The sequence below is a fragment of the Ornithodoros turicata genome, chromosome 1 (assembly GCF_037126465.1).
Source record: "Ornithodoros turicata isolate Travis chromosome 1, ASM3712646v1, whole genome shotgun sequence".
NCBI classification, from domain to species: domain Eukaryota; kingdom Metazoa; phylum Arthropoda; class Arachnida; order Ixodida; family Argasidae; genus Ornithodoros; species Ornithodoros turicata.
In genome coordinates, this window is record NC_088201.1 from 165,680,583 (window position 1) to 165,692,863 (window position 12,281).

General features: G+C 45.6%; 1 protein-coding gene across 1 annotated transcript; it reads right to left on the reverse strand.

Moving 5' to 3' along the window:
- Positions 1-2,512: 2,512 nt before the first annotated feature.
- LOC135388963 (uncharacterized) lies at positions 2,513-3,568 on the reverse strand. Its single transcript, XM_064618857.1, has one exon. The coding sequence runs from the start codon at positions 3,566-3,568 to the stop codon at positions 2,513-2,515; it is 1,056 nt and encodes a 351-aa protein (XP_064474927.1).
- Between the last annotated feature and the right edge of the window lie 8,713 nt (positions 3,569-12,281).

The following is a 12,281-nucleotide window of genomic DNA, read 5'->3' on the forward strand; positions in this document are numbered from 1 at the left end:
CGGGCAGATCCATAGACAATTGAAGCGTAATCCAGTCTAGAGCGTACTGTGGAAACATAAATCTTGTGTAATGTGTCTCGATCTGCTCCCCAGGATCTGTGAGATATTATCTTTAGGAGGTTCAGAGACTTCATGCATTTGGTCTTGAGATTTTTAATATGTGGTAGGAAGGTAAGCTTACTGTCAAAGGTAACCCCAAGAAATTTGTGTTCGGATTTTACCTGGATATCGCGACCACCCAGATTTAAAGACGGTGGTGGGAACATTCCTCTCACCCTCGAAAACAGGACTGACACAGTTTTTTCAGCCGAGAATTTAAACCCGTTTTCAGATGACCACTTGTTGAGCCTATTTATTGCTAGCTGCACTTGTCTTTCGCATATTGTCAAGTTTGCAGAACAACAAGATATTTGTATGTCATCTACATAAAGAGAATACGATATCGAAGGTGGGATGGCGTATGCCACTGAGTTGATTTTGACTAAAAATAAAGTAACACTGAGAACAGATCCCTGCGGGACTCCGTTCTCCTGACAGAAAGGACGAGACAACACAGTGCCCAGCCGGACCATGAATTTTCTGTTTTGAAGAAAATCAGCAATGCATCTAAGTAGGCGTCCCCTTATGCCGAAAGAATAGATGTCCTGAAGAATACTATACCTCCATGCAGTGTCATACGCCTTTTCTAAGTCAAAAAGGACAGATAAACAGTGCTGCCTTCTAACAAACGCCTCACGTATGGTCGTTTCTAAACGAATGAGATGATCCATTGTGGAACGCCCCACCCTGAAACCACATTGTAGTGTTGATAGACATTTGTTTTCCTCAAGAAAATGGACAAGGCGACCATTGACCATTCGTTCAAAGGTCTTGCCTATACAGCTCGTTAGAGCGATGGGTCTGTAACTGCTCGGACAAGATGGTTCTTTGCCAGCTTTTAGAAGTGGAATAACTGTAGCGATTTTCCAAGATGATGGTAATGCCCCTTCTACCCACACCCGATTAAAAAAGTGTAACAAAATTGCCTTTGACTCGTCCGACAGATGGTGAAGCATAGGGTACATGACATTATCTGGGCCAGGTGCAGTCGCCTTTGTAGAGGATAAAGCTCGCAGAAGCTCCACCATACTGAACGGCTGGTTATATGAATGGTCATCGCCACCATTCATTCTAATTTTCTGTTTCTCGGCAATGTTTTTGAGTTTAAGAAAGTCTGCACTATAATGCGAAGGACCTGAAACGCTCTCAAAGTGTTCACCAAGCACATTTGCCTGTTCTTGTAAGCTTTCACATGAGCGGCCATTGATTTGCAGCAAGGGAATGGAAAAATTTGTGTATTCACCTTTAATTTTTCTGAGCCTGTCCCAAACCACCTTGAATGGGGTATCGCGGGATAAAGATGATACAAAGTTTTGCCAAGAGGACCGCTTGGCTTGTTTCCTTGTCCATCTGGCTTTTGCTCTTGCTCTTTTGAAGAGCAGAAGATTTTGGGTAGTGGGGTACCGCCGAAATCTATTCCACGCACGGTTTTGAAGTTTTCTAGTCTCCTCACACTCAATCGTCCACCACGGCTTTGGTCGTCGCGGTAGATGGTGAGACGTTTGCGGTATGAATTGAGTAGCTGCTTGTTGGATGATGTTTGTGATTAAGTTACTAGCTTCCTCAATCCTTATCTCATCAAAAGGAATTAAGGATAGGTCACAATTTTCTGAAAAGTTTCCCCAATCAGCATGTTCAAGTTTCCATCTGGGAGGTCGACTCGATAAAGAATTTACAGTGTGCAAAAATTTCATAACCACAGGGAAATGGTCACTCCCGTGAGGGTTATCCTCTACAGTCCATGTCAGATCTTGAAAAAGGGACGGACTACAGAAGCTAAGATCCAAAGAGGAAAAGGATTGTGTCGCGGTGTGTACATAGGTATGTACACCTGTGTTCAGTAGACAAAGCGCTGATGACAATATAATCCTTTCTAACATCTTTCCTCGGGGATCAACTCTGGCACCACCCCAAAGGGGGTTATGAGCATTAAAATCACCAGCAAGAATAAAAGGAGATGGAAGCTGGCCACACAAGTTTTCAATGTGTGTTTGCGTAATTGCTGTTGCAGGTGGGAGATAAATCGAACATATTGTTAAAATTCTATCAAGGCAAATTTGTACTGCAACAGCTTCCAGATCTGTCACCAAAGGGACCTCTTTTGCTGGAACAGCCCCACGGGTAATGATGGCTACTCCACCGGATGCACGGGTTGTGTCAGTTCGATCTTTCCGGAAAATGTTATACCTTCGGAATGGATTTTGTGTATGTGCATTTAGGTATGTTTCTTGGACACAAAAGCATATTGCATTGTACTTTTCAAAAAGATCATGAATATCGTCCAAGTTGCAAAGCAACCCACGACAATTCCATTGGAGGATTGTGTGGCCCATCAGAAGTACAGAACTGAGAAACGTGCGTACAATAATTTGTTATGTCGACCAGAAAGAAGGATTTCCATTTCCCATGTCTCCTAGGTCTTACTCCTCTGGGGAGGAGTAATCCTTGGCTTCGGGGGTTTTCTTCTGGCCTCCGCCAAATCCTTCTCCGATATCTCGGGGAGAGAACCACTCCTCGAGAGGTTTCCTCGTGCGGGTGTCAGAAATGGTGAGCTCGTGCTCCCCAAGGAGAGCTCCGAGCTCGAATCATCATCACACTCCATAGAGCCCGCCTCCATGGAGGGTGATGACGAGGGTAGGACTGCTGTCGCAGTCACTACCGTAGTTTCATCTTGGGGCTTCTTTTTTACCCCATCTTCACTTGCTGATAGTTGGTTACTATGTGGAACATCTGTTTGCGTGTGTACAGTTACCATCTTTGGTTTCTGTTGAAGCACTGCCGAGAAGGATCTCGGTGTGATGAAAGGGGATACTCTTTTCCTTGCTTCGGGGTAACTGATGTTTTCAATAACCTTGATACGTAAAATCTCCTTTTCTAATTTCCATTTAGGGCAGGATCTCGAGTAAGAGGGGTGATCATTAGTGCAGTTCACACAACAATCAGGCCCTCTACACTCTTTCGTATCATGGCCCTGCTGGCCACAACGAGCACAGCACGACGACCCACGGCAGGCATCAGCAGCGTGCCCAAAACGGTTGCACTTAAAGCAACGAAGAGGGTTTGGGATATACGGACGGACCTCCGCAGACAAATATCCAACTTTCAATTTATCAGGCAGTGAAGGACGGTTGAAAGTAAGGACAACATTTCTGGTGGTAATATATTCATTGTTTTTCCTTATCTTAAGCTTTCGAACATCGATTACTGCCTGCTCCTTTAGGTTTTCAAGGATCTCCTCTACTGGGACATCGATCAGCTCAGCAACAGCTATCACACCACGACACGTATTCAAGGTCTTATGCAAGGAAGCACATATGGGGATACCAAGCATTTCTCGGGCGTTCAGTATCTTTTTGCAGTCTGTCTCTGATGTGCATTTGATGAGAAGGTCACCAGATCGCAGTTTCTTGATTTCGGTGATGTGGTTGGAGAGGGAAGACACTGCCTTCTCAATAAAGAAGGGCGACATTTTCCCAAGTGGTGTACTTTTTTCTTCTTCCGGAGAAGTAGCCGACAAGACTATGTATTTCGACAGAAAAAATTGAGCATTAGATTTCGAGACACCGGTCCGGGGGCGTTTGCCGCCCCCGATCGGAAGGGAAGAGAAGTGTTTAACCATACAGGTTTGTTGAAACGAGTATTCCAAAGAGTCGCCCGTACTTCATACTCATACATACGGGAAGGTCCCGGAGTTTTGACAACCCATCGGCCAGGGCTTGACCAAGACCCCGACCGCCACCGTTCAAGGTTTCTACCCTTCACCTCACATCCCCTCGGCACGGTACGGATTACACCTTAGGACTGGGGGCTGGGGTCCGTGGTGGCGCCACTCACCAAACACCAGCCGAAGCTGGTGCCCCCTGCGGGGTTTCTAAGTCGAAAAAGACAGAGAGGCAATGTTGCCTTCTGTCAAACGATTCCCTAATAACTGTTTCCAGCCGCACGAGATGATCAGTAGTTGAGCACGCAGCCCGGAACCCACACTGGTAACGGTCTAGACATTCGTTTTCCTCAAGGTAATAAACGAGACGATTGTTTATCATACGCTCAAAAGTTTTTCCAAGACAACTTGTGAGTGCTATAGGTCTGTGGCTTGATGGATTTGATGGATCTTTCCCTGGTTTTAAGAAGGGGATAATGGTTGCAACCTTCCAACGGGAAGGAAGGTGACCCTCTTTCCAAACGACGTTGAAGAATTGAAGAAGGCCCTCTAGTGATTCCCTTGACAGTCGACAGAGCATCGAATATGTGATGCGGTGTGGTCCAGGAGCTGTGACTTTTGATGATGATAATGCTTTTAACAGTTCAGTCATCGTAAACGGCATATTATATGCATACTTGTCACCTGTTCCCTTTGGAATATTCTGTTTTTCAGCTTGTTTTTTGATTTTCAAGAACTCATTGCTATAGTGTGACGAGCTTGAGATATTTTGGAAGTGTTCACCGAGCGCGTCTGCCTGTTGCTCTATGCCCTGACAGGGTGTACCACTTATTTGCAGTAATGGAACAGAGAAGCTTGCGTAATCACCCTTGATCTTATTGAGTCTGTCCCATACAACTTTGGAAGGTGTGTTATTGTTTAGGGATGATATAAAATTCCTCCACGATTCTCGCTTAGCTTGCCGTCGGGTCCAACGTGCTTTAGCCCGAGTTTTCTTAAATGTAAGTAAATTTGCTGCAGTCGGGTACCTTCGGAAGATTCCCCAAGCACGATTTTGTTCCTTGCGAGTCTTTTCACAATCACTAGTCCACCAAGGTTTAGGACGCCTGGGGACGAGATCAGTTGTTTGTGGAATGGACTTTCTAGCTGCATTTATGATGGTGCTTGTTACAACATCATTTGCATGCTCAACAGATAAAGATCCAAAGAATGACGGCACAAGATTAGCTTCTTTTTCGAATAAAGTCCAATCTGTCTGTGACAACTTCCATCGCGGTGGACGTGTCGTTAAACTAACTGAATTAACACGGAATTTTAGGACCACCGGGATGTGGTCACTACCATATGGGTTCTCATCCACTTCCCAGACTATGCACTGAAAGAGACATGGGCTACACAACGATATATCTGTTGCCGAAAAGGCCTGTGTAGCTGCATTTACGTAAGTTGGAGTGCCTGTATTTAGGAGGCAAAGAGAGGTATTAAGTAAGACGTCGTCTATCATCTTTCCTCGTCTGTCAGCTCTTGCACTGCCCCACAAAGGGTTGTGCGCATTGAGGTCACCTAGGATTAGAAACGGTGACGGCAGTTGGTTGCATAAATCTTCCAGTTCCCTCTTTTTCACTCTGATATTTGGAGGTAGGTACAAGGAGCAGACAGTGATGATCCTTTGGAAGGAAATCTGGACTGCCACAGCCTCCAGATCTGTTACAAGTGGAAAGCTTTTGGTAGGAAGGGATTTTGGTGTTAGTATAGCCACACCACCTGATGAACGAGTGGCATCTGTACGATCTTTCCTGAAGATATTTCAATGACGGATTGGGTTTTCATGTTTCGTATTTAAGTATGTCTCTTGCAAACAAAAACAGAGTATGTCGTACCTGTCAAGAAGATTGTTAACATCATCTATGTTGGAAGTGAATCCCCGGCAATTCCACTGGAGAACTGACTGACCCATAGCATATGTGTTACAAAGCAAATATGCCAGGAAGTAGCAGCCCAGTAAGTGTCCTAATGTGTGATGATGCCTGATCATGTCTTTTTGGGTGCAGTTATTTTCTGCCTTGGAGCTTTCTTTCTGGCTTCTGCCAGCTCTTTGTCGGAAATATCAGGAAGTGAGCCGCTGGCAGACAAGCCAGCTTTATGCTTTCTTTGTGGTTGTGAGCTCAAACTGGCAAAGGACAGTTCAGAGCTCGAGTCCTCATCATTCCACTCCATGGAACCTTCCATGTGGGAATGTGAGGTGGTAAGCAGCACTGTAGGTGTGCTGCTCTGTGTGGGAGGAAAAATAGTGTCGGTTTGCTTTTCTTGTGAATTTGGTACTGATTCTATCTCAGTTTGAATTGCACATGTCGCCATTTTGGGCTTTTCTTTTATTACGGAAGCGAACGATTTTTCAAAGATAAACGGAGATGCTTTCTTTCTTGCCTCAGGGTACGTTAAGTTTTGTGTCACCTTGATGTGTAGTATTTCTTTTTCAAGCTTCCATTTCGGACATGATCGGGAGTATGCTGGGTGGTCCCCTGAGCAGTTAACACAACTACAAGAACACTTGCAATCCTTTGTTTCATGCTGGGGTTGGCCACAGCGTGCACAGCAAGGTGAACCTCGACAGGCATCAGCCGCATGCCCGAATCTATTACACCTGAAGCAGCGCAAAGGATTTGGAATATACGGCCTAACTTCTGCTGAGAGGTATCCAATCTTAAGCTTCTCGGGGAGTGTAGGTTGATCAAATGTGACGACTAAGTTTCTAGCAGTGATGTACTCATTATTCTTGCGGATCTTTATCTTTCGCACATCAATGACCTCCTGTTCTTTTAGATTTTCCAAGATCTCTTCTGTTGGCACATCTATCAGTTCTGAAACTGATATAACTCCTCTGCAAGTATTTAGTGTTTTGTGCAACGAGGCTGCAATGGGTGTCCCCATCATTTCTTTGGCATTCAGTATGTAGTTGCAGTCTGCTTCTGATGTACATTTCACTAGTATGTCCCCAGATCTCATTTTCTTGATTTCTGTGATATGCTTTGAAAGTGATCTTATAGCCTTTTCGATAAAGAAAGGCGACATTTTTCCTAATGGTGTGCATTTTTCTTTTCCATCTTTGCTGGTAGATGTAAGAACAAGGTACTTTGGGCTGAAGCCCTTGGTTACAATTGAAAGGTCTTCGGTCCGCGGCCGTTTGGCGGCCGCGATCTTTGAGGAGTTTGAGTTTCTAACCATGCAGGTTTGATACACGGACATTCCTTGAAGTCGCCCACACTTCATGTCCATACATGTGGGAAGGTCCCGGAGTTGTTACAACCCATCAGCCGGGGCTTGACCAAAACCCCGACTGCCACCGTTCAAGGTTTCTACCCTTCACCTTAAATCCCCTCGGCACGGTACGGATAACACCTTGGGACTGGGGGCTGGGGTCCGTGGTGGCGCCACTCACCAAACATCCGCGTACGTTGATGCCCCCTGCGGGGGTCGGTCAACACAGTCCTAGACGGTCGATAAGGGCATGAAATGAAAGCGCTCAACGCCACAACCATGAAAATCCAAACCGCACAAAAATAGAGGCAATAGACCCCAATATATTGTATTTAAACCAGAATTTGAGATTCTGTTGCCAGCCAGGCGATCCCACGTGCCGCCCAAACACGGTCTCAGCGCCCACACTAGGAAACACAAACCGCGCTGCCACAGAAACCAAGTAAGGACCTCAGGTGAAAGCACCCAACACCCCTGCAAACACCCCCGCAACGCCTTGCAAACCCTGCCCCAGAAACCCTGCAAAACACCCCTTAATGCCCCTGCAATGCAAAGATGCGAAACACACTGGAAGACAGCACCCACGGGGAGCCAGTCCACCCGACAAAAGAGTCTCGAGACTTAAAAGCTAACCCCTCAATGGCAGAGAGACATCTCCCACCGGTGGAAGGACTAGATGAACTAGTAACCAAGAGACAGGTCATCAACAACAAAATGCATAACGCGGGGCAAAGGAGCCAAGTCCAAGAAGCGTTCGACAAGTATACTCATTGGGCTCTACCAAACTAACCAGAGACTGACTTAGGTGCCCGAAGGCGCCTGGCAGACCGCAGCCACTACACAAAACCAGAACTCCAGAGAAAGCGAGGCTGGCTGCCTCACGGCCATGCCACAGACGACCCCTGACGCAGGGAACGAGATAGGATCCCCAGGGCTCCAGGACTCACAAAAAAATTGATGTCTTTCAGCGACTCAAACATCTACAAGAGGCCTGTATCGACATAGAGAGTTCAATACCCACCGACACAAAGAGGATCACCAGAGAGATGTTCTTCGAACACGCGGAGACCATCCGATTCCTGGAAATGACCCTGATGAAAGAGGCCGGCCGCAGGGTGGTTGATGATGATGATGATGATTTGGTTTTTTTTGGCGCAAAAGCTGCTAGGGCTATAACGGCTGCAGGGTGGAACTGCGGAGAAGATGTGAGGAACTAAAAACTGAGGCAGAACAGGCCCAGGCAGAACTAGAGACTTTGAAGAGGCAAACACCAACATTTATGCCAATATAACCACCAGGACGCCCCTGCCAGAGCACCCCCCCCCCCAAATTACTTATGCCCGTGTCACACTGGAACGACTTTTTCTTCATCGACCGCCGACACCAACACGATACCGATGCCCGATGCCGACACCAACAGTCGGCAGACAGAGAGTTGGCCGATTTCGATGTCACATTGGACCGCCAACGACTACTGACACAAAAAACCGAGCAAGTCGGCCCAGTGTGACTGCGTTCACCGATTTATCTGCCAACAAAGTCGGCCGAAATGCGAGTTGGCCGATCGTGTTGCTAATTTTGGGAGACGGCAGAGTTTTTTCGCCGACATGGGGACGGATCTTCGATTATCTCGTGAAGCTCTGGGTTTTCAGAGTTCCATTTTCTTCCTTAATTCTGCATGTTGTAGGGGAGTAAAACTGCTCTCTTTTTGTGGGGTTTTTTCTTCGCATATCTTCTTTTTTAGTGTCCGCGGACATGGAAGTGTCCGCAAAAAAATTCAATAAATTCGGAGCAGTTGCCATCATCGGCTGTCTGTGTTTCCTTCCATTTTAGTTTTGTCTCTCTGTGTGCTAGATCGCGTCAAGATCAGTACAAAGAGGCCAGACATTTTCCCGTCATTTTGAACAAATTTAGTTTGTGGGCAGATGGAGTATATCATGCTTTGGAGGCGATTCCGACAGCTTTATACAGGGCGTCTATATATTTTACGACAGTTTTTTTTTATCGGTGTTTTAATGCAAATGCCAAAAAGATATCACCCGACTTTATTCTATTGCTCTGTAAGTAAAATCGACACTCGCATACACTGCGTCTGTGCGTGTTTATTCAGTGCAATATGCTCCATAGAGAGAACAAAAGCGAAATGACAAGATAGCGAAGATAGTGGCGAGCTGGTAGATATCCGTCTTTGTTTTCGTGCCACAAATGTAGTCTCCGGCTTCCTTTTGTCGCTCATTCTGGGAAGCGTTCAGCGTTGAGCGACCAACAACAACAACAACAACAAAAACGTATATTGTATAGCACAGTGTACTTTTTAATCGCTGCAGATCCCTTGGTGAAGAGAGCGATAAAAGAATAACGAGCGCTACTTTTCTTTGTTTTTCGGTGCTGAAAGGTGCCGATTTTTTTTTTTTTTTTCATACCGTCGACCCTCACTCTCAAGGTGAGCCCCCTGTTGTAAAACTGTCAAACGTGGGAAAGGATTACCGTCAGGAAATCGGAAGTCATGACTGTAGTGCAAAAGCACAGAATCAGAGGTGCGGTAGAAGTTTTTGCTTTCGGTTCGTGTGGTGCTGTACGATGGAAGGCGCAGGGGTGGAATTTTCATTTGAGAATGAAAAGACCATCCTTCAGGCTATTGCAGAGTGCCCCGAAATATGGAATGTGAAGCATTTATTTCAGTTCCACAGAAAGGACGTCAAGGAAAGGTGCTACAGAAGAGTGCAGACGAATTAGAAGGCCGATTCAGTAGTGAGTTTCATATTCCATAAGCACACATCTGTGTATGGTACAGCCACTTCCCCATTTCCAGTTCCCAAGATAATGAAGAAATGGGGAAACTTACGAACACAGTTTAACCGGGAACACAACAAGGTCCTGAGCAGTCGCCGGTCGGGACAGGGGACCGACGACATTTATGTGCCCAAATGGAAGCACTATTCCGACCTCCTGTTCCTGCAAAGTGCATGCACGCCAAGGGCAAGCCAGAGCAACCTTGCCCCACCAGAGACGACCAGTGCCCAAGAGACACAGGTCTGTGACTGAATTGTGTTTCCCATCTTGAATTTCGTTGACGCGGTCATATACTTCAGAATCCGCAAAAGTAGATAACGCATGTAGCATCTGAGTTGAGTTACAAGTAAAACAGGCGGAATTCTTCCTATATGAACGGAAACCGGAAGTTATCTTTGTGAGGCTCGCGTTACAAGCAGTTTGTAACTCACAAAAATATTTCGCCTCTGGTTTCCGTATATCGCTCGCCTTATGAAGCGGTTGAAGTTTTTAATGACGCACCCTGCATATACACAGTGATTTTTTTATGGAAATAGGTCGCGTCACAAGGAAAGCGATAAGTGAAAGCGCGAAGAGCGATAAGCGAGCCTTTCTGCGCACTAAAAACGGGTGCTACTTGTTATGTAGCACCTGTTTCTAACTCAAATACCACAAAAGTAGTAATTGTTTCTTCTTTATCACTTATAATGCGTATGCAAATGAGACAGCGAAACTGAAAGCGCTCAGCGGAAAGCGACAGAAAGGTTGGAAGAAAAGCTCTTTTATATTACTGTAACGTGAGCCCTTGACCCAGTCATTTTATCAGATTCCACAATGTAGTCTACGCGTACTCCTATCAGCTATCTTTTTCTTGCGCTCTGAGAAGACCGCTTTCGGTTTCACTGCCATTTCGTGCGTTATTTACGAGTTGCGTTGGCCCGTATCTGAGCATTCTAAGGCTTTCCTGGTCTTCCAAGTTAATTGGCGTATTCTTGTTAATTAGCATGCCGGCAGACGCGATGTATCGACTATTGAACGTTCGCCGACGCGTATACGCCGTGTCTGGCACTAGAGAACTGAAATGCTGGCATCTACAGCCTCGTCTACATGCAAGGATGAAATTCTCTTCCGATTGATGCAAGCTTAATTATAAAAGAAAAAGCTATGACACCATTTGTTGAAGTGAATTAGTGCACCATTATGGACACCCGACACTGACTGCCTTCTGGACACCGACATCGACTTGACAATCTCTGGACCCAAGAATGGTATGATTTGTGGTTTATGTTCATCATCACCGTTTGCGCCTTGGTGAGCGCGAAGCTTATGGCGGTGTTCACAATGTCATGCGTTAGCACAGTTATAGACTTACGCGGTTACTATAAGTTGTGAAACTTTGAGCATGTCGTATGTTGGTGTGAAAATTTTCAGGGTATTTAGACACTGTCTTCAATTTTTCCGATGCCATGGAACTGTACAACGTTTAGGCACTCAGTTTATTTCTTTCGTTCCACAGGAGAAGGATTTGATTTTGATTTGATTGTAAGTTTAATGGCGCAGCGACAACTGAGATCATAGTGCGCCAAATAAGATGATGATACATGAATGGGTTATGTTAAGAGCATAGTGATTTAATTAAAAGGACAGTTGTGTAACTACACTTCTGTGTAAATTGGAAGGTAAAACTGGTGAACTAAAACTTCACAACTGGTTGATTACATTCACCTCTCTAAAAAAATTTAAAACATTTTCAAAGGGAACGAGAGCCTCATCACCCAGCAAAAGTGATGGGTGAAGAGGCAAATAGTGGCCATAAAAGAAAGGGAAATACTGCTTACGATGTTCCTCAAACAAAGGGCAAGTGATGAGCAGGTGTAAAACGGGAAGGTCAGCTCCGCACCTTGTGCACACGGGTGCTTCCTCTCGCCGTAAAAGATGTGCATGAGTGAGAAAGGTGTGCCCTAGCCTCAGTCGACTCCATAGGACCTCATGATGTCGCTTTGGAAAAAGTTGAACACATTCGCCAACATGAGGTTTGACTGTATGAAGTTTGTTGTGTGTTTGTGTTGCCCAGAAACCCTGCCATTTCTTGTTGATGTCTTTCTTGAGTTGCAGCATCAGGTCACTAGACGGAATTTCAAAAGGTGTGATGTCATTTCCTCGGACAGCTGCAGCTGCACGATCAGCTTTCTCATTTCCGCGAATGCCGGCGTGGCTTGGCACCCAGCATAGCCTCAAGCTGTACCCTTTTTCTTGTATGAGACTCATTAGGTACCGTGCCCGCCTGACCAGTAGGTTCTTGTGTGTTGCAAGACTACTGATTGCACGCAGAGAGCTGAGGGAGTCTGAGTATATCACTGACGTCACAACGTGTTCCTGAAGAATGTGATTGAGTGCTACAAAAATAGCGTACATCTCACAACTAAAGATCGATAAAACAGCACTTAAATTGTGTGACTTTGTGCATGTGCCAGATATCATGGCGCATGAC